Source organism: Oryzias latipes, chromosome 24 (genome assembly GCF_002234675.1).
Source record: "Oryzias latipes chromosome 24, ASM223467v1".
NCBI lineage: Eukaryota > Metazoa > Chordata > Actinopteri > Beloniformes > Adrianichthyidae > Oryzias > Oryzias latipes.
Window position 1 is genome coordinate 3,241,520 of NC_019882.2, and position 22,260 is coordinate 3,263,779.

Here is a 22,260-nt window from a genome sequence, read left to right on the forward strand (position 1 = left end):
GCACTTTTGCAGACCATAAATAAACAATAGATCATTTGTTTATGAAAGTATTGAGGATTTTGGAGGATTTATACTGTTGGTGTTGCACAAAATTAGGAAAATGCAAAATAATTTTGGAGTAATCCCAGTGATGAGTTCTGTAATTTAGTTTTTAATGTTTTATTAGACCTAAACATGATTTTCACAATAACAGCTTTTTAAATAATCAAATCCGTCTGATACGTTTCATAAAGATACACACAGGACCAGAGACACACACAGGACATCACACACCAAGCAGAAATGAATTTATTATGATGTCAGGAGTTCAGCTCTAAGAAAATGACAAAAGAGCAAAGAAAAAGGAATAATTTGATTCATTATTTCTAATTATTAATATTTTTTGTTTGTTCACGTTTGCATCATTTTGACAGAATGTATTTATTATTCTGGATTAATATTCTTGTCTGTTTTTATTCATATTCATGTTTAAAAAGTTAAAGTTAAGTTAAAGTTTTAAAGATTTAAAAGTTTAGCTTTAGTGTGTTCAATAAATGTTTATCTTGTTCGTCCGGCAACTTAAAGTGTGTTTTGGATTTAGGCTCCCTCTGCAACTGAATTTGACCCCCCCTGTAATACGAGTCTAGAAAATTCATGCATTTTTGTGTGTAAAATGAGCAAATAAAAATAGGGCACAGAAAAGGACGTCCTCATATTGTGTGTGTGTGTGTGTGTGTGTGGGGGGGGGGGGGGGGGGGGGGGTTAGTGAACAGGTCCTGTGGCGCCCTTCGTACCACTTAGTGCCCATGAAATAGCCCTCAGTCTCAAAAAGGCTGGTGACCCCTGGTCTATGACCTTGATACTTCCTGCTTGTACAGGATTTTCTGCTCTTTAATTTCTTTTTCCGCTTTCAATATTTGTTTTTGCTTTCAGCTTTTTTTCTTTTTTTTTGTTTTCAACATTTTACTTTTTTTTGTTTTCAACATTTTTCTTTTTTTCTCTGTTTTCAATATTTTTCTTTTTTTTGTTTTCAACATTTTTCTTTTTTTCTCTGTTTTCAACATTTTTTTTTTGCCTTCAAAGCCTTCATAATCTTAAGAACGTTTAGTTATTTTTGAGAGGCGTTTGATTTACATAAGTACTATGGAGTATTTGGGCCACCTTTTAAAAAAGTACTAATAAATAAATGAGAATAAAATCGTTCAATGATGAGAAAAATTGTGCAAACTTATGGGTCAAAAATTGACAAAAATAAACCCATAAAATTATGAGATAAAAGTAAAAAACTTATTTAAAAAATGTATCAGTTTTACATGACAAAAGAAGTAAAACTTTGTTAAAAGAAAGAAGTCAAAATTTTACTAGAATAAAGTTGTAGAATTATGAGTATAAATTCGTAAAATTACAAGAAGAAAGTGGTGCAATTATTAAAAACAAAAAATCCCTAGTTTATCATTTAAAAATGTTTAATTTAAGTAAAAAGTGATGTGTTTTCAAATGTGCTGTACTACTTCAGTGACTTTGATATTTCCTGCGTGTTCGTACAGGTTTTCCCATTTTTCGCCCGCAGTCGGGTTTCTACCCGTAAGACCAGCAGGGATTAAAGCCGTAGTATCATCACTACCTGTGTTCAATAAACCCTCAATGAGTCTAAATAGAATTATGGGATGGTTTTGATCGTGTCCTTAGTGTTTGCAGTAGAGATTTAAGCGTATCCTCTCTCTGTACCCGTCCAGGGGGAATGTTTCTGTCGACAGGAAGTACCGATCACATCATTCGGGTTTACTATTTTGGATCAGGTCAACCAGAGAAGATCTCTGAACTTGAGTCCCACACCGTGAGTCATGTGTATATATGTATATATGTATACATCAATTCATAAAGTATTTGACTTAGTACTCTGCTGTGTCATGTTTGTTGTTAATTATGTATTATAAATGCTTTTTTTATTATTATTTTTCTAGGACAAGGTTGACAGCATCCAGTTTTCACACTGCAGCGATCGGTGAGTTTGCTCACAGGTGTGTCTCGTCGGTGAATGTGCGCCCGCCTGTTTAATGGAACCTGAGGGGGGGGCTGCAATGTGACTTGATTGTGTCAGCAGAACTGAATTTGTGTTACGCGCGCACACACATGCTTATCATGTGGAGTTTCCAGAAAAACGAGCTGGCCTTAATTTCCCTGTGGGCCGCTGTAGCTGCAGTAGTGAGGGAGGCAGAGGTAGCGGTTGCAGTAATGAGCGCATGTTTATGTGTGGAGCGGCGGAACAGAGTTTTTCAGCTGGATGAGTCTTTGCTGTCCGACGTTTCAGGTTTGTGAGCGGCAGCAGAGACGGAACGGCTCGGATCTGGCAGCTGCAGCCTCAGGGCTGGAAGAGCGTCCTGCTGGACATGCAGACCAAATTACCCGGGTATGCCACCGCTTATCCGAGTCCCTCGCTAGAAACCCTGTTCATTTTTCGCTGTTTTTAAAAATGTTTTAAGTGCTTTTATGATTTTTTTTTAAAGCACATTGGTGTTTTACGTCCTGATTGGGCGCAATCCATCTCCTCCAAGCCGGGTCTCCTGCAGTGAATGTGTTTAGGATGCGTTCTGGAGTTTATTAAAGAGAGAAAAGTGTGTCGTGAAGGACTTTTACAGCCTTAAAACATTTATAAGAATACTAAAAATAAAGTAGACAACAAACAATCAACTCTCTTTCACAGAGGCTGATTTTTTGACTAAACTTGATTGGGTAAAAAAAAACTTTTGTTTACTTTGACGTAAATTTCTGGATTAATATATAACTTTTTTTAAGTGATATGTATGCCAAGACATTGCAAACAACACTTTCTAAGTAGCAAATGAAAATATGAAATATTTGCTTTCAGAAACGTTTTTTTTGCTTTCAAGAATTTGTGTTTGCTTTAAAAAACGTCATAATATTAAGAACGTCTAGTTATTATTGAGAGGCGTTTGATTAAGATAATTACTATGGAGTATTTGGGCCACCTTAAAAAAAGCATAAATAAATAAATGAGAATAAAATCGTGGAATGATTAAGGGCAAAATTATGGGTCAAAAATTGATGAGAATAAACCAATAAAATTATTAGATAAAAGTCGTACAATTATTTTAAAAATATCTAAATTTTACAGGACAAAAGAAGCAAAATTTTGAGAAAAAGTTACAAGAAAAAGTCAAAATTTTACTCGATTAAAGTTGTAGAATTATGAGAATAAATTTGTGAAATTACGAGAAGAAAGTCGTACAATTATTAAAAACATACAAACATTTTACGCGAATAAAATCCTGAATGTATTAATTAAAAATGTGTAAAAAGTGACGTGTTTTCAAAAATAAAGTTTAAATTCATGAAAATAAAGTTATACATTTATAATCTTGAGGCGTTTGATGTCCATCCGATTCGTCTGAATTTTCTGTAACGTGAATTCAACGGTTAGTGTTTGATTGTCTTTCTTGAAGCATTTTAAAACCTAATCTAACATTTTATTTTCAACAAAGCACAACTTTTTGCTTGTAAAATTAGGCAGAAATTTAAAATTTTATTCTTGTAAAATTGACCTTTTTCGAATTATTTTACCACTTTTCGTGTAAAATTTATTTGTCTCTCATAATTTTACTTCCTTTTTTAATAATTTGTAACTTTTTTCTCATGATTTCACGACTCTACTCCAGGAAAGAATTATAGACTTTTTTTCTAAAAATATTACAATTGTTGTCTGGTAATTTTTGTTTTCTCTGTCATAGTTGTACAACTTAATAAATTACAATTTTTTTCTTATATATCTTCTTTTATGGTGGCCTTTATTCTCCTTGGCTTTATTCTTTTAAAAAATTGACTTTTTTCTAGTAATTTTACACGTTTATTCTCATATATTTATTCTACTCGGCCATTCACAACTAAACTCAATAAAGCTAATTTTATTTTTATCTCCTCCAGTTTAAGATTGGTCTTGCATTTTCTTCCAACAGGAAGTACAACCCTCCTCCTCTGGAAGACAAAGTGACCAAGTTGAAGGTTACCATGGTAGCGTGGGATCGCAACGACAGCACGGTGATCACAGCAGCCAACAATCTGACGCTGAAGGTGTGGAACTCCACCACCGGGAACTTGGTCCACGTCCTGATGGTACGCACACTCACCGGCGTGTCCGATTTGGGCTCCGTCCATCACGCGTCGAAGCATCAGGGCGCCTCGTGTTCCCGAACGCCTGTGAAAAGAAACTGGGCAGTCACCTTCCTGCACTGTGGATCTTTCTGCTGTGTGTTGACAGGGTCATGAGGATGAGGTGTTTGTCCTGGAGCCACATCCTTTTGATCCCAGGATCCTGTTCTCAGCCGGGCATGATGGGAATTGCATTGTGTGGGATCTGGCCAGAGGAGTCAAAATCCGCTCCTATTTCAACATGGTTGGTCATTTTTTCGGCACTCTTTTGTTCTCTGTTGTACCAATGTACACATGCAAAACATGTCAGATACACGTATTCAGAGAGTTTTGGTGATGGCTTTTGTCTTCGCTGAGGTCCCCGCGGTAACCAGGGACAGCCGAAACGAATGTCTCAGAAGCAGGAAGAGTTGGTCAGACGTTGTTAATCAGCAGCAAACCTAAATGTTGAAACGTGAACCTAAACCTGAAGTTTGCATCTCGGTTGCTGCATCGTCTTAGACTGCTCTGCAGTCTAAGTTGGCATTTCAGGTTTTCATAATGTCCTGGCTTCACTTCTGAGGAGGGATTTCTGCTGATATCCTGCATTCTGAGTGGAAAAAAAGAAAGAAAAAAAACAGTCTTTTTTTTACGTCAGGCAAGTCTGTTTCCTGAAATAAACTGTTTAAAAATAAAACTTCTGCTTTAAAAAATAATCCAATGCGGGAAAGGAACTTGTTTAACTAATATAACTAATATATATGTAAATAAACCCCTTTTGTAATTTCAGCTAAACTTTATTCATGCTAATTATTTTTGTAAATATCTTGTGTTGGACCGGACAGAAAAGAAAAGGAGGAAAGACGAGGGATGTATGACAGATAAGGGGGGGGGGGGGGGTAGAGGGGTGATTATAGTCAAAAAATTACTATTTTTAAGATCGAATGACTCAACAAGATATTTATTGTCCAAAAAATTGGTTACATTTTAGTTAAAAGTTACTAGTAAGTTAGTCTATTCTTAGATCAAGTAATATTTCAACTAAAAACTGGATAAAAATATATGTGATTTTGCACAATTAGCCCTTCTGTTGGAAGCATTTTGAACATTGTGGCTTAAAACCTTTTCCTGCTGGCTAAAGCCTTCGTCACATCAGCTCATACGGGGGTATGAGTGTGGGTTCTGCAGGATTTTGGGTTGTATGGACCCACGGAGGGTTGTAGAGAAGAGTGGCTGCATCTTAAAGTCCCACTCTGATCATCTTTTGATCCATTTTCAAAGCGTTCCCAGTGGATTGTGCAGATTCTGCAGAGCGGCTGTAGTTCTGTAGAAATTCCTCTCTGACTTGTGGGCGGGATTGTTGGTATAGAGCAACCCCGCCCCCCTTCCTCTCTCCATTGCTATGTGGTCAGGGCAGGAAGTTAGTGGCCAGCCCCGCATGTTTTCTACGTCACAAATTCGATCTTTAATGCGATCATTTCTTCGTTTCCTCCTGATTCCCCAAAAAATGAATAAAGAATAGTCAGACAGTGAAAAAAGAAAAGGACCACGCGCCTACGTCTTACCTACTTCACCCTTACTTACCCTTACGTGTTCACTATGACCTGTCGCTCGTAGCGCACCCGTAGAATGTGCCTGAACATTTTGGCTTCACTAGTTCACCGGGCTTTTCACTTTTTGCCCATTCTGCTGGCGTTTGACCATTATTTACCCCGCACACAGCCCGCTTCCACCTGTGGGGCAGTTGGGATTAACACATTTTCACCTTTTATGTTTTTTTTTCTGCCTTCGCCTCCCCCCTGCACAGATTGAGGGTCAGGGTCACGGAGCTCTGTTTGACTGCAAATGTAGTCCAGACGGGCAGCACTTCGCCGCTACGGATTCCCACGGTCACCTGCTCATCTTTGGCTTCGGCTCGAGCAGCAAGTACGACAAGGTGAGTAAATGCGTGTTGAGATGCAGGACGAGCGGCGCTGCAGGACGAGCGGCGGCAGACGCTTATGGCATCTCCGTCTTCAACCGCCTCCAGATAGCAGACCAGATGTTCTTCCACACCGACTACCGGCCGCTGATCCGCGACGCCAACAACTACGTGCTGGATGAGCAGACGCAGCAGGCCCCACACCTGATGCCTCCTCCCTTCCTGGTGGATGTGGACGGGAACCCCCACCCCCCCAGGTATCAGCGCTTGGTGCCTGGCAGGGAAGGCTGCAGGGACGAGCAGCTGATTCCTCAGATGGGGGTCACTTCCTCCGGTAGGTTGGTGTTGCTCCTTTGGCTCCGCGCTCCGGTGGTTGCGGGTGGCGTCTGACTCTCCGCTGACTGCCAGGTCTGAACCAAGTGGTGAGCGAGCAGGCGGTGGACGGCCCCAGTCCTCTGGACACCATGATCCAGCGGCTGCAGCAGGAACAAGACCAGAGGCTGGGCACAAACGACGCCTCTGCAGCAGCTTCTGCAACCAACAGCCGGGCCAGCAGAGGTACGGCTGCAGAGATTTATTTAGGTTTATTTGATCTACCAATCAAGATCAACTATTCTTACTATTTTGCATTTGCTCAATGGCCTTGTGGTAGAGTGTTCGCCTTGTAGCTGGAAGGTTGTGAGTTCAAATCCAGGCCGAGTCATACCAAAGACTCTAAAAATGGGACCCAATGCCTCCCTGCTTGAAACTCAGCATTAATGGGTTGGATTGGGGGGGTTAAACCACCAAATGGTTCTCGAACGCGGCTGTGTCTGCAGCTCACTGCTCCCCCAGAGGATGTGGAGAGCAAATGTCACACACCTAGGTGTGTGACAGATAATTTAACTTTAATACCTTTACTTTTATTGTATGAAAATTAAAATAGACTAAACATAACGGATGAAAATGCAAAGGTTTAGAACAAAATAATATTCTTTTTCTCTCTCTATCCATCCATTCATCCAGGAACAGATTAAAATATCTACGTTTTCGTTTGCTCGTTCTGCAGAGTTTGGACAACTGTGGAAAAGCTTATTTGCTGTTTTATTTTGTTATTCATGACATTTTCTCATCAATAATTACGTGTTTTGGTGAATTTTCACGGCTTCGATCTCGTTTCTCTTAGGATCAGTGGGATCGCCCACAGAGGTACACTCCCCGCCAAACGTGGGCCTCAGACGGAGCGGGCAGATCGAGGGCGTTCGGCAGATGCACAGCAACGCCCCTCGCAGCCAGATGGCAACAGAAAGAGACCTGGTGGCCTGGAGCCGCAGGGTGCTGGTCCCCGAGCTGGACGACGCTTTGATCAGGTAACGTCACCAAGGAGACGGCGGTGGGCGGGGCTTGATCCTCTCAGAGCACTTACAAGACGATCTGTGCCCGTGTGCAGGAGACAGGTGAACTGGCGCGAGGCTAAAGGGGAGGAGGAGATCAATGTTTATCAGTCGGAACGGAGGAGACGCACGCTGCACTCACTCCCCAAGGAAAGCAGAGTACGCTAACCGGACCACACAGACGATGACTTTAAACGTATTCACGGCATCAGTGTGGAGCTCCTGTCTCACCTCCTCCATCTCCTCTAACAGGTTCATCCGACGTCAGAGTGTGTGGTGGATGAGGCCAGAAGGAGCCAGGGGAACCACGGCTACCAGACCCGAGCCGCTGCAGAGGAGACGAGCCGTCAGAGCGCCGAGGCTGTGGACGATGACGACAGCGCCTCGGAGGTACAGACCACCACGGTGCGTTTGGGTTTCCGTCATAGTCTGAGCACAGACGTGTGTGGAGGTTTCTGAAGCTCCAGCAACAGTTTTCAAATCAAACATCCCATCAGGATCTGATTTCTACAGAACGTTTAGCCGCCATAGTTTCATCTGCTTTCTATTCCAATGTCTCCCTTAAGCTGCATTCACACCAAACCTTCATGTCTGGGTTCATGAGATCATTCAGAGACTCTCCAAGTACGGTCAGGTACTCGATCTACTGCAGGAAAGCTACGTCCGTCTCTCTCAGACCCAGTTTGACACTTGCTGTCTCGCATTAGTCAGAGGAGGGAAAAAATTCAAATAGGAATAAATTTAGACAAAGTTTTTATCATCGTCTTGATAACAAAAATATCATAAATATCATCAAAAATATCATAAAGTTCAGGAGGAGAACGATCAGATTCTTCTCCGTGTCGTTTTTGGACTCTGATTACATCATCGTCTTGCCACGGGCCAAACCTCCTGATTAGCTGACGGGACGCAAATTCTTCGCCAAAGTTCAGATATGTGGACTTTGTAAATATCGCGCTAATATTTTGCTGCATGTCAGCATTTTTGCTCCACTGTTGCCTGAGTCTCTAAACGCACCGCGGGACCTCTGATGGCGTCTGACATAACGTGGAATCCGGTCGCCCCTGACGCTCAAAGCGCATTCTGTGTGAACGCACCTTTAAAATCTGGTTCTTCTCGCTGTTTACTCACGTTTATCTGATATTTTTTGTCACATTTTATCCGTGCAAGTACAAAGAAAACTCAAGACCCCTGAATTGCATCGCGTTTCCAAGGCAACCACTGTTTCCTCCGTGCAGAGGTCAAATAGAGAGCAACATTTCTGTGTTGTTCTGCTTTTTTCAGTAACGTTTTAGTTCAGTTTTTAGCTCACAGTGCGGCAGATGCTTTGAAATTAACAGGATGTGACATCATCATAGTTCTCAGAAATAAATCGGCTCATTTTATCTGCTCTGCAAATATCTGATTACTTCCACTGATCTGATGTTTGTTGGCACATGAACGAAACCAGTCTTTTATAAATGATAAAGAAAAGTGCATTATGGGTACCTTTTTTTCTCTAAGATCAGTTTGAGGTTGTCCGCTCTTCGTGCTTTCAGGGAGAGGTGGAGGTACGGCAAATCAACGGGCACTCCTCGGAGGAGGAGAAGGACGAGGAGGAGAAGGAGCCCTGGCCAGACGACCACAGCAGCTCAAGGTAAGGTTCACGACCTCGTCAGCCGCATCAGCGCTTCTCCAGAGACGCCGACGTCTGCCGTCTTCTTCTGCAGTGACTACTCCAGCGATTACTCCGACTGGACGGCAGACGCAGGGATCAACCTGGAGCCGCCCAAGAAGAGCGTAAAGGTGAAGAAGAAGAGCAGCGGCTCTGAGGAGGACGGAGAGAAGAAGAGGGAGGGGAAAAAGGAGAAAAAGAAGGACAAAACAGACAAAGATAGCGCCATACCAAAGAAGAAGCAGCCAAAGGAGAAGAGGAAGGTTTGTGAATCGGGGAATTCACGAACCTTTAAAATCTTTCAAATCATTGACAGAAATGTGGTTTTCATCCCTTCCAGAGGACCGAGCTTCAGGAACAGGGGCTAACGCTGGAGGAATGGCTTCCCTCCGCTTGGATCACAGACACGGAGCCGCGGAGGTGTCCTTACATCCCCCAGATGGGAGACGAGGTGCACTCCTGTTTTCTCCTCACGTCCGCCGAATACCTGCTTCATGTTTGAGCTGGCACAGCTGCCAGCATGAACGCCCGTTACGCCGCAAAGCAGTTTGCAGTTTAAGGCTGCCGCGTGTTTTTGTTGTTGGTAAAAGATTTACCAAAAATGCCTCTAAAGCCATAATGGGCCGTGTTTTCTGTGCAGGTGTACTATTTCCGGCAGGGCCATGAAGCCTACGTGGAAATGGCAAAACAAAAAAAAATTTATAGCATCAATCCTAAGAAACAGCCCTGGCATAAGATGGAACTACGGGTGAGAAACGCCGCTCAGCTCTCAACTCTCTACGTCCATAAAACCCACACTGGAGCTTTGTCACATGAAGAACTACATCCAGAGAACATGAAACCATTATTTATGAGTAATTAATTTAAAAAAAGTTAGAACATTGCTTTAAAATTTAAACTTAAAATAACATTTCTTGTCAAAACATCTACTTGTCTGTGAGAAAAGTCAAGTTTCCATTGAAAGAACTGAAAAGCATGTAGGTTTATCTTCAAAGTAAAACAATTTTGGTTTTTCTACAGATATAATTCAAAATTCAAAGAAGCTTGTAAGTAAGTCTCCTTAAGAAGCAGAAACTGAAGTTTGGCTGCAGAAACTTGTGAAACATTTAAGCTTGTTTCACTTTTTCTCGGTTGGACAAACCCTAAATTGCAATAAATACCAGATCTAGGACTCATACGGTCGCATTTTTCTTTATGGAGGTGAAATATTCACATTTTCTGACCTTTTTTGGGGCTTTTCAGGAGCAGGAGTTGATGAAAATTGTCGGCATCAAATATGAGGTGGGTCTGCCAACGCTTTGCTGCCTGAAGCTGGCGTTTTTGGACCCCGACACCGGGAGGCTGACGGGAGGCTCCTTCTCTATGAAGTAAGCATTTGCTTTGAATGAGGGCCTGAAGTCTGACTCTGGGCTCACGATGCATCCAGTCCGGCTCCGGTGCAGCCGCTGGAGTCTTTACGTTACGTTACCGGCGAGCCGGAGCACTTTTTTGTGAAGTTGGGGCAATTGAAACGACCTAAAGCGGAAATTAGGCGAGCGATTGGGAAGTGCACGCGCTACGTTTTTCAAAATAAAGCCACATTTCCGCTGTACTCGCTATGTTTTCACCACAACACAGTCAAAAATATGTACATTAAAGCCTTTATAAGACAAAAGTATTAATACAAGTTCCGTGCTTCATCGTATGAAGACGAGTCGCGCAGAAAAAAGAAGTGTTATGAATGTAATCTAAAATCACTATGGAATTTACTAGTACTTCCTGTGTAAATGGCGGATTAACGATTGTCATCTACTGTAGCTAGACGACTGGATAAAAGGAGAAAAGGGATGACGTGCACCGTAATGACAGAAAGCACCATGTCTGCTGCAGAAGGAGGATAGTTTTTGACACGGGTGTATTTTATTTTGAAAGAAACTGAATGTCGTGCTTTCAAAATCCTATGGTAAAAAAGTAACACTTAGTTTTAAAGGATGCAGATCTCTGGATTAGACGCACTGTAAAAAAAAAAGATTTATAAGATTCAAAAAAGAAAGGCTAAAGTTTTTTTGGTGCTTGAAGACTTTTTCCACTTACCATCTTGAAGTCGGATTCTGACTTGGAGGCGTTTCGTCATTGTCTCACAGAAGGCGACGACCATTGGCCTCTCAGCCGTATCCGCCTGAGCCTGCAGGTTCCTCTCACACTGAGCAGGAAAACTCAACAGAATGTGACCGCACTCTGATTTATTTTTGGCCCTGTGGTTGTTTTTCTGTCTCGGTGCAGGTACCACGACATGCCCGACGTCATCGACTTCCTGGTGTTGCGGCAGCAGTTTGACAACACCAAAAGGAGGCAGTGGAGCATCGGTAAGCGGCAGCCTGGCCGAACGCGCGCCGAGCTGTTTGGAAACGCATCTTATTAAAAGTTTGGTTGCTTTTGTTGTGGACAGGTGACAGATTTCGGTCAGTGATCGATGACGCCTGGTGGTTTGGGACCATTGAGAGCCAGGAGCCGTACCAGACCCAGTATCCGGACAGCTTGTTCCAGAGCTATAATGTCTGGTGTGTTCTCACTTTGGAGTTCTTTCAATTTTATTTGAGAAAAAAAGAATGCTATTGTAATAATATATTGTAATAATGTGTTTCTTTATCAAAAATGAACAGAAATGTCATCAAGTGAAATGAAAAACCTTTTTTAATGGTAAATACGAAAGCAGCGGTTTGTTACAACGACTAAAAAAGTCGTGTTCACCTTAAGGTGGGGATCTCTGAGCTTTTTCCAGTTGAGGCTGAGAGGAACAGCGATGGCTCACAGTGTTCCCGCATTCATCGTAAAGAGGTTTACGTCCTAAAAAGAACCCGGCAGAGACAAAATCTGAAAATATCACAGCGGCTGAAAACTCTGAGGAGAAAGTTTTTATGCTTTTCTTTTTGTTCAAAGACTCAATCTGAGAAAAAAACATGTTTTTCTAGTATTTTTACGATGCTGTGTAAAGAAATAGTTAAGTTAGGTTTAAAAAAAAAAAACTGTGACAGGTGAAATCCGATCCCAAAACTGGACGGCTGGATTGATCCAATTTTGCTCGCCGTTTTTGTTGCATCGCTTATGTGCGTTTGGGATGTCAGGGACTGTAAGCTAGCGGGAGAGAGTGTAAACAGAGAGCTCTCAGCAACAAGAAAGGGAAGGAGGGCAAGGTTGCTTCCTGACAACAGAATGAACTTCTGCCGCTCTGCAGAAACCATGTCCTGGAAAACGACACAGGCTTTTGGATCGTTTAAATCCTAACTAACCGATCAGTGGGAGCGCTTTGAAAATGGATCAGAAGACGAGTGTAGTGGGGCTTTAAATGCTCTCAGAGTTCAAACCTTCATAGAAAAATGTATCCTGTATTATAAAATGAAAGCAAAGGTGGAATATTTCTGTGGATTTAACAAACTGAACCCATTCTGTACAGCAGACACGGCACAAAAGGAGATTGGTTGAATAGGTCAACAGTCATTCAGGACGCAGAACAAAGTGCGCTTTAGAAAACAAACACAAGGTTGCAAAAATGCACTGAGAACAATCTGCTAAAACAGCAATATTGACCTCTAACCCTGTGCATGAAACTGCATGTTTGGAGACGTTTGCAGGAAATTCTGACCAAATGCAGCCATAGTACTGAAACAGCTGAAGAAAGGTGTCCAACATGACAGGCGTTGGGAAGTAACACTACTGAGTGGCACACATTACAAAACACTGCAAACAACATTCAAAGCAAGGATAAACATGCAGAAAATGGGATTTATGTGGACTCTCCTGTTCATGCAGCTGGGACAATGGAGACACGGAAAAGATGAGTCCATGGGACATGGAGCCCATCCCTGATGATGGTGGGTATCCGTTCAAACGCCCGCATCATCGCTCCGTGTCTGAACCGGCCTGCTCTTTACTGTAAGCCCTCTGTCATCCCTCTGCACTCCTTGCAGCCACATTCCCAGACGAGCTGGGCACCAGCGTCCCGCTGACAGAAGAGGAGCAGAAGGACCTGCTGTACGTCCCTCTGGAGGGGGAGTGGGGCTGCCGGACGCGGGAAGAGGAGTGCGAACGCATCATCAAGGCCATCGACCAGCTCTGCACTCTGGGTACGTGGTCATGAAGCCCCCCAGGGGTTTGAGTCCTGACTGAAGGAGCAGAGAGAACTCTATGAGCTCATCACTTTGAGCTCCAGATCACATATGCGGGCAGAAAAAATCCAAACGGAGCTAAATACTGAGGTGCAGGCTTGCATTTTGATGAGGTGATGTCATTTTGTGAGAGGTTCCTGCTTCCTACACAAACAGCTGCTGGGGCTCCCCCCTGTGGAAACTAATGGAGCATTCCAATGTTGCTGCTGTAAGAAGAATTTCAAATTGTAACTGCATATGAGAACTGGACAGATTGACCCCTCCCCCTTGGCATCCCAAACAGGAAGTGCCCGCTGGCTTCAAGAATCCAAAATCCCATAGACTTCTATTGAGAAATAAACATCAGTCCTTCTATTTGTCAGAATAAACTTTCTTGATCTTAAAGCCAAACACATTCCTGATAATCCTCATTTTTTTCATGATATTTTTCTGTAGTGCACTATTCAAGTTGTAAACTGACCAATCAGAGGCCTCAATAGATGTAGGTGGAGCCAGCTGGCCTCCATGTCCAATACATTTGATTGACAGATTTAAAGTAGTAGGGGTGTGGACTTTCAACAAGCTTCCCCCTGATTGGTGAGAGTGGTTGTCATCTGACCGACTCCGACCGATCACTGTTTGTTGATGACATCTGGCTCCAACAGGGCAGTACTAGGGCTGGGCGATATGGCCTAAAAAGAAAATCTCCGATTTTATTTTTATTCAATTTCCAATTTTTCCCAGATTTTTTCCCCTCCCTACTTAAGGAAAGCAATAAGTACAAACGGCACACTGGTTGAAGAACACTGATCTAGAAGTTAGACACAACCTTATGCCACGTCCGAGTTCCCTCCCTACTCGCTGTAAACCCCAGAAGACTACCTGGATTTGAATACAGATCGGATACGCACTCACCATGTGCAAAAGTCAAAACCTAATAAATATGAACATTTTGTGAAGACTTCTTCTGTGTTCTGAATTGTTTCAAATGACAAAAGGCGTTGCGTTGTGGTCTATATGACGTATCTATCGCTAAATCTTGAGCATCATGGAAGATTTCCAGGGAGCTGAATTTTGGGAATTGTAGTTTTGGAGACCCAGACAGAATAGCGAATGAAGTGCACTATGTAGTGAGTAGTGAAGGACTTCAGACAAAGCCCTTGACTTATAGATGTCCTTAAACGACGAGGTCATCAGACTGTCCCTTTCGAGAAGCATCTTGTGACGTGGGCTGAGAAACGTCTGGTTTTTTAATGTACCTTAGGACAGTAGCCGTCCAATCGGGCTTCGTGAGGCTCCAGAACATTAATTTATAAACTAACAAGCACTGTTGAAGCTCCAAAGTCTGTGTTTTCCTGGGTTTTCCCCTCTACTCCAGTAACTTTCTTGCGCAGCCAATGAAGCTGAGTATTCACCCACACAAACCAAAACGATGAGCAAGGAGAAAAGAGGAAATTCAAAGAGTACCAGTGGCTTGAAAACCCACAGGTGCAGAATAATGCTTTCTGGACTTTTTGGACAATTAATCAAGTCATTTGGAATTTATGTATCATATTTATAGATTCACGTAACTTTAAAACAGTTTGGTAAAAGATAGTCTTCTGCACGGTCCTCCATCTGGTTGTGACCTCTTTTCTGCCTTTGTTCTTCAGACGTGGCGGCGCCCTTCGCCTTTCCGGTGGACCTGCAAGCGTACCCGACCTACTGCACAGTGGTGGCCTACATCACCGACCTCAGCACCATCCGCAGTCGGCTGGTCAACCGCTTCTACAGGTACCCGAGTGCGCCGGACGGCGCGGGCCGATGTGGAACGGGAGACATTTCAGGCGCGTTTTGCTTCCTTTCAGACGCCTCTCCTCTCTGATGTGGGAGGTGCGTTACATCGAACACAACGCCCAGACGTTCAACGAGCCGGGATCCTTCATCGTCACCACCGCCAAGTTTGTCTCGGACCTCATGCTGGCCTTCGTTAAGTAAGTCGACTGATTTATCGACCAAAAAAGAGCAGCAAAAATGGAAGGAGTTTGGGTAAACGCAGAATGTTCAGTCATCTGACCTACACGTTTATTCAAGTAGATAAAATTGTTTCAGATTGGACTTTAATAGCCCACGTTGGTTCTGTTTCCTCGGCAGGGACCAAAGCCTGACGAACCTCATGCCTCTGTACAAAACGATGAAGAAGGCCACCTTCTCAGACTCTGAAGACGAGGTCTGCAGGCTGCGTTCTGCACCACATTCAAGTCCAGACACGCTTTAATGTTGACGACGAAGCAGCTTCTTCAACGCAGCTCTCTTCCTCTCTGTGCAGGACGATGAAGACGAGGAGGATGACAGCAATACTCCCGGAACGTCTACGAGAAATCACAAGGTTTTCTAACAGTCTCAGTTCATGATTTCAGAGTTTTGGCCATTTCTTATTTCTCACTGCACCTTTGAGAGAAAATCTCACGCTCGCCTCATCCTCAAAAACTCCAACTCTGCACACGGCTCGCAGCCCCAAAAAATGATGACGTCACTGCAGGAGACACTGCCAAAAAAATGAATGGGGCCAAAATCTTTAGCAAAACCCAAACACACGTGTCAGAGATATCCAATGGACGTTTTGAAATTATTATGGGATGGCCAAAGGAAAAAAGAATCCCCTTTAGTACAAGCTACAGATTTGAACTTCGCTTTTAACTGTAATATTGTGAGGATTTGATGCATTGGCTCCAGGTGAATGAAACAAAGGGGCATACCATATGTAAATATTTGGAATGTGGGCGTGGCTAATGAATAAACCGCAGTTGCTAAATGAATGTACTTTTGCAGATTCTTCTAAAAAGTACGTAGACTTGTTCGTCGCCCGGCAAAACGTATAATGGTTGCTATGGAAATACGACTGAAAATTTTGAAGAAAACAAAAAAAAGCCTTTATCACATGCAGTCCTGATCAGCGGGGCAATAGAGTGAGGGCCGTGGAGCAGCCGCTCAGCCACTAAGGGGGTATGAGGGCAGTGTGACACTTCCTGTGGCCTTAATCGCACTTGTGATGGTTTTGCAGAGCCGTGGACCCCTGCAACGACAGCGGAGAACACGCCCGCCATCATACGACCCTCACGCGTGGAAGGGGCGGTGCAAAGAGCTGCTGGACCTCATTTTTCAGTGTGAAGACTCCGAGCCTTTCAGAGAACCGGTGGATCTGCAGGAGTACCCGGTACTTGTGCATTAAGAGAACATCTGAGATGTGAGATCACGTAGTCACAGTTGTGTTTTTTTTCTTCCTCTCTTTTCTAAGGACTACCTGCAAATCGTTGACTCCCCCATGGACTTCGGCACAGTTCTCAGCAATCTGACAGAAGGGAGGTACAAGTCTCCCATCGAGCTCTGCAAAGACGTTCGGCTCATTTTTAGTAATTCCAAAGCTTACACTCCCAGCAAGAAGTCCCGGGTGAGAGCCTCAAACCAGCCCGTCTCACGTGTTTTCACCTCTCTTGGACTTTTAATGAAATGGTTGCGATCTGCAGATTTACAGCATGAGTCTGCGGCTTTCTGCGCTGTTTGAGGAGCACGTCAGCTCCATCCTGGACGACTATAAAGCCATCCACGGATTGACCAATAGACTGACCCGACAGGGCTCGGACAAACAGAGGCGACACGCTGCGGACAAGCAAACGCGGCATGCGATGAAGAGGAGGAGGAGGCGGAGCGACTCCCCGACGAGCAGCAATGCATCCAGGTAGCAGGAGGAAAACGTTTGATGATCTATTGGTGTGTAAGTGTAGAAAAATCCCCATTGGTGTTCCGTTCTAACTGCAGTCCGGAGAGGAAAAGACGCGTGTCGTCCCGCGTGAACGGAAAGAGAGAGCCAACGCCGCCTCCGCCACGGCCGCCGTTCCTGCGGCAGGGCGTCGCTCCCAAACCGCCGCCCCAGCTGGTCAACGGAAAGGCAGAGGCGGGAACTCCGGGGCGGACCCGGAGTGCCGCTCGGCATTTGTCGCACTCTTTGCCTTCGTCAGATAACGCCCCTCACCTCAGCACCTCAAACCCAACAGGTCAGCGTTAGAAACAAAATGAAAACAAAGATTCAGAAACAAACCGCAGTAAAAGTCAGAATAACTTTAGTGAATGCAGCAGCAGATGATCCTTTAAATCTGGTCTTTAAGTTAAGGCTAAAGTTGATTTTTTGGAAATATGGCATGTTGACAAGTGTATAAAATATAGCAATTAGTCCTTTTCTGCCTCCGTTGAATTAACCTCTGCATTTTCTATGTGAAGGACTAAGTTCTCACCTGGTATCATTTCCATCAGCACAACCTCACCTGTGTGACACCATCTGTATCTTGTCATTTTTCCATGTTGTATTCACACACTAGACGTAAAATCCTACAAAAATAGAAAATTCTGTTTGGAAAAAAGGGTTCAACGGACAGTTTTTACAACATAAAGTCAACGTTTTTGGTGTAATTTCAATAAAACATCAAGAACAAACGTTTAAAAAAAATGAATTGATGTGTTTTTGAATGAAAATACAAGAGAAAGAAATGTCCCGGCAAAATTGGCCCATTAATGCCTCATGGATGAACAGTTTGTGTTTGGTTCAGCTTCCAGGAAGTCCTAAAAAAGAGATTTCTTTCTGGAGTTCTGTGGTTTTTTGTGTGCAACTTTTTTTTTTTTTTTTACAAATTTTCTTTATTATGTCAGTGGGGAAACAACAACAACAACAAAAAGTAAAGTCCATCTGTAAAGCCCGCCTGATCAACCTTCATCCTCTCATTTTTTTAAATCGTTCTCGTTTAGAAACTATCAATATTCTTTCCTTTCACTCAATTAAATCTCAATCGTAGGATATTGAAACGCGCTGAGGTTGTAGTTTTATCACGCTGACGGCATCGGTGCGTAGCAGCAGGCCCCCAGGAGTCGCTCGGCTCCATCATTTATTCGTCTTTTGGGAATAAATGTGGCGACTGTGAAGGTGACTGTTGGTCCTCCGTCCTCAGTCAACAGTTTGTGTTTTCTGTCCCGTTCTCAGAGTCTCCCCGTTTGCTGCGGGCTCACAACTCCTCCTCCGCTTCGGCGCCAGCCGCTCCTGAGAAGGTGGCGCCCTCCCCCCCTGCTGAGAGCGGCAGTGGCAGCACCCGTCGGAAACTCAGGACGCCGGTGCGACACACGCCGAGTGAGTGACGCCATTTTTTTTTTTTTTTACGCGTCGCCTGGCGCTCCTTCCTCAGCTAACGTGGGACTTTCTGCCCCCCAGCTTCTCCCGGCAGTCCCCCGTCTCAAAGCAAGGTCCATCTGAACGGCCACAGCAGCCACGTCACTCTGGGTGTGGGCAGAAGGGGGCGCAAGTCCAGAACGGAGTCGCCGGTGAGCCCCCCAGAAATCCCGGCCCCGGCGAGCCCTTCGAGACCCCGCGGTCGCCCCCCAGGCAAGAAGCGAGGACGGAAGAGCAAGCAAGAGCTGGAGGAGATGACAAAGAGCGGCAATCGAAGGAGCTCGACTCCCGATGAGGAGCTCGACCCCTCCACAGGCGACGAAGGAGGGACGTCACCCACGCAGGACACGCCGGGGCTGTCGGAGAGCGGCGTGGCGTCGACGCAGAGACGCCGAGGTCGGCCACGAGTCTTCAGAACTGAGGAACCGGCTCCCCCTGCCGAATCACCCGAGCCGTCGCCACTGAGGAGGAGCAGCAGGAGAGCCAACGAGGAGATCACGCCTCCTCAAAGCTCTAATCAGAGGGAGCCTCCAAAGGAGGAGGCGGGAGAGACGGCAGCAGGGTCCATGCGCACGCGCAACCAGGGACGCCGGTCCGCGTGGTACATGGAGGAGGACTCCGAGGAGGAGCAGAGGCAGCTGCTGTTCGAGGACTCTTCCATTACCTTTGGCACCTCCTCAAAGGGGCGTGTCCGCAAACTGACAGAGAAGGCCAAGGCCAACCTTATAGGCTGGTAGCGAACGCCTGGCGAGGAGCGGAAGAAGCTGCCAAAAGAGACCCGCAGCTCCCGGCCCGGCCCGTGTCGCTGACCCCGCCCCCTTACCCAGCAAGCACACCCATCGAGGCGTGCTCCTGCGCTCTGAGTCCTCCCGCGTTATTGATCCATGTTGGATCCTGCAGGAACGCGGAGCACGTCGGCGAGGGTGCGGCTCCCTCCTGTTCCGGCGGAGATGGACCGGCCGTCCACCAGAGCTCCGCCTTCGTCGGTCCCGCTTCTTTCATTTTATACAAAACACACAGCTTTTTCTAAGATTTGTACTTTTCCTGGAAGTCTTACCCATCGGCTGCCCTGAGCGTGTCTGTCCGTCTGCGCTAAGATACCAAATGGTGTACGCTTGTCGGTACTGAAGACCTTGTTTACGTGTTCGTGAGCGATTTGCATGAATAATAGGCGAGAAGAAGCATCTGTTTTTGTCGTTTTTTTTATGTCCTTGCCTGACGGAGGAACCGAGAGGATGCATGGGTGGAAGGACGTCTCCACAGATCAGTGCGTCCACAACATTAGCAATACCTTGTGCCTTTATGTTAATACGTGTGCGTGAACGGCGCCCTGCGGCGTGACGCCTGCTGGGATGCGACGGAGGGGTGTGTCCATAAGTGTGCGTGTTATAAGCGCATCCACCTTCTGAGAGTGTATTTATAGCAGCTGTAAAGGAGTTTGTGGTAAATTATTCCCAACCCCAAGATACAGTCCATCCGCCGGCAGCGATCGGGGACGCACTTCCCATCCAACACACACCTGTTTTAAGGGAGAAACGATGTTTTAAAGAGAAAACAAAATAAAAAAAAATAGAGGTTTTCAATAGTGGCTATGTTTGTACAGTACGCACACCTGACTTGCATGCTCTCGCACTTTCTAAGGTCTGAAGGAAACGTTGAACTGAAAGGAAATGGGAGTCTTATACACACCTTCCTGATTGTGTGCCTTCACGTCTTTTTTCCCTCCTTTTTAGTTGGTTTGGTTTCAGAGAATTGGACTTTTAAGGACCCCCCCCTCTTGATTTTAGAGCCAGTAAATGTTGCTGGAGAGAACTGGATGGCAGCATCTCATCGTTGGATCACCGTTGGCGTCGTGACGGATCCGTCAAGGCCAAACTCTGTCTGTAGGCACTGAAGTTCTAGTACGTGGCTTTTGAATGTATATTTTCCTTGAAAGGTTTTCCATAGTGATGTGTTCTCCATGACGTCTTTCCTGTCCCGGTTTTTTGTGGATTTGTGTTTTATACCCAGCCGCACATATTCACCAAACTTGGTTTTATTAAATGTATGTAAAGAGTTTTTAATCCAAAAATGGCCTAAAATACAGACTTGTTCCTTTGAGAGTGAAATTACATTTTATTACTTTGGGAGTCTCTGCTCTCCAGAAAATATATTCTACGGCTAATGTGTTGGTTTTTTTTTTGAGTGTTCCCTCCCGGTCTTCATTGTTTTACTAAATGATATTTGTGCAGAACTTTTGCACAGCAAGCCCACTGCTAACATGTTGACTTTGATTGGAGGAATTATTTGCACCTTTTTTTTTTTTAGAAACTGGTGTGTTGTTTCCCTTCTTGACCCGTCCACATCTTCACCAAACAGCCTCGGTTCCACCAGGTCGCCGTGGACGTGACGGTGGAACCGTGCGGTCCACGGGGGAGCATCTTTTTATATTTTTATCTAAAAAGATGAGGGGAATGTTGAGATAAGAGACAGTAGGGTAGTGACTGATGAGGCTGTCCTTGTTAGATTGGATACTTTTTTTTTTTATATCAATGAATTAAAAAAAAAGAATCCTAAAACTAGAATGTATGTGTAGGGGAGTACTGCTGTCCTGTTAGTTCATACCGATATTTTAAGTAAATAAACAGTTGTGTTTCCATATCTACTTTAACTTACTGTCACTTTTTTGTGTTTGAACAATTGGCTATAAATGAGAACTGGACTGAGTGACCACGTTTGAGCAAGTTTTAAACGGACCAATCGGATGCCTCAGTAAAAGTGGGAGGTGTCGCATTCAATTCGTCCGATCAGAAGAATCTCAAGTGACGTCCGACGTGCTCACTCCCGATTGGCGAAAGTGGTTGCCATAGAAACGGTGTCTTTGACTGAACTGACTTTATGTTGCTGTTTGGAACACCAGGGGGGAGGGGTCACTCAGTCCAGATCTCATATACAGTTAGCGACTCGGATTAATCTCTGCTGACTGACGGCGCCCGGCGATAGCACGGCGAACAACCATTATATCGTCTATTATTATGGTCTGCGTGCCGGAAAAACGGCGACTGAATTGACTTAATTTCATTGGATTTTGACGTCAGACACACTCGCTCCAGTTCCCTTTTTTCCCTCTCAACTTTATCGAACACAGTACAAGTTTACAACATAATAAAATGGCTAATTGGACGTCACCCAATTATCGTAGTAAAAAAACTACTATGAACATGTTATGAAGCCTGTTTATGAATCTACTCTGTTCTGATGATGAAACCTGGATAGTTTATTCAAAAATAAAATGTAGTTTTATCACATGAGAAATCATTCAAACACAATGCATTGTGGTCTATATCTGCCAATCTAATGAGCATCAACGCACACTGGGTTTTCGTAGGGAAATTTCTACGGCACTGGAGTGATGTGAGTGTGACATCACCCATTGTCGCGATACAGACGCCGCTACTTGGCGACTTGACGACGTTAGTAAGCAGTGATTGGTCTTTGGCAACCATTCTCACCAATCAGCTTGTTGGAAAGCCGCAACCCTTTTACTGAAAGCGGCTCGGGAGAAAGATCTGTCAAAATATTTTACTTTGATACTACGGTCCTTCAGCAACCAGCCCATGGGACATCAGGGTTCGATTCCCAGGATGTGCAATGACCTCCACCCAGTGTGGGTCCTTTGCCAAGACCCTTAGTTTGCACTACTGCCTGACTATGTAGCCACAAGGGGCACCAAGTCTGGGTGTCCCTGTGCCAGTCCCCAGCCTGGATAAGATCAAAGGTTGTGTCAGGAAGGGCATCGGGTGTAAAAGTTTAATTACAATTATTATTATTTTTCCATAGCGCCTCAATGGAGGGGTAAAAGCCTCAGGTTGCAGACAACTGTCGTCTAT

The 22,260-nt window shown here is 44.5% G+C and overlaps 1 protein-coding gene across 2 annotated transcripts in view; it reads left to right on the plus strand.

Moving 5' to 3' along the window:
- phip (pleckstrin homology domain interacting protein) overlaps positions 1-21,041 on the plus strand; it is a 28,934-nt gene extending 7,893 nt beyond the window's left edge. The window contains exons 11-40 of one of the 2 annotated variants that reach the window (XM_011491448.3): positions 1,716-1,816; positions 1,944-1,984; positions 2,291-2,389; positions 3,954-4,110; positions 4,256-4,390; positions 5,933-6,061; positions 6,155-6,380; positions 6,455-6,604; positions 7,212-7,395; positions 7,476-7,578; positions 7,672-7,824; positions 8,958-9,055; positions 9,129-9,336; positions 9,414-9,524; positions 9,714-9,821; positions 10,316-10,440; positions 11,336-11,418; positions 11,502-11,613; positions 12,863-12,924; positions 13,021-13,176; positions 14,850-14,970; positions 15,045-15,170; positions 15,331-15,406; positions 15,506-15,565; positions 16,241-16,393; positions 16,475-16,627; positions 16,704-16,915; positions 16,996-17,231; positions 18,209-18,352; positions 18,434-21,041. In XM_011491448.3, the coding sequence (XP_011489750.2) occupies positions 1,716-1,816; positions 1,944-1,984; positions 2,291-2,389; positions 3,954-4,110; positions 4,256-4,390; positions 5,933-6,061; positions 6,155-6,380; positions 6,455-6,604; positions 7,212-7,395; positions 7,476-7,578; positions 7,672-7,824; positions 8,958-9,055; positions 9,129-9,336; positions 9,414-9,524; positions 9,714-9,821; positions 10,316-10,440; positions 11,336-11,418; positions 11,502-11,613; positions 12,863-12,924; positions 13,021-13,176; positions 14,850-14,970; positions 15,045-15,170; positions 15,331-15,406; positions 15,506-15,565; positions 16,241-16,393; positions 16,475-16,627; positions 16,704-16,915; positions 16,996-17,231; positions 18,209-18,352; positions 18,434-19,128 (4,517 nt within the window). In that variant the 3' untranslated portion in view covers positions 19,129-21,041. The remainder of the gene's footprint in view (positions 1-1,715; positions 1,817-1,943; positions 1,985-2,290; positions 2,390-3,953; positions 4,111-4,255; positions 4,391-5,932; positions 6,062-6,154; positions 6,381-6,454; positions 6,605-7,211; positions 7,396-7,475; positions 7,579-7,671; positions 7,825-8,957; positions 9,056-9,128; positions 9,337-9,413; positions 9,525-9,713; positions 9,822-10,315; positions 10,441-11,335; positions 11,419-11,501; positions 11,614-12,862; positions 12,925-13,020; positions 13,177-14,849; positions 14,971-15,044; positions 15,171-15,330; positions 15,407-15,505; positions 15,566-16,240; positions 16,394-16,474; positions 16,628-16,703; positions 16,916-16,995; positions 17,232-18,208; positions 18,353-18,433) is intronic. The other variant, XM_023952820.1, reaches the window with a different exon arrangement.
- The last annotated feature ends 1,219 nt before the right edge of the window (positions 21,042-22,260 follow it).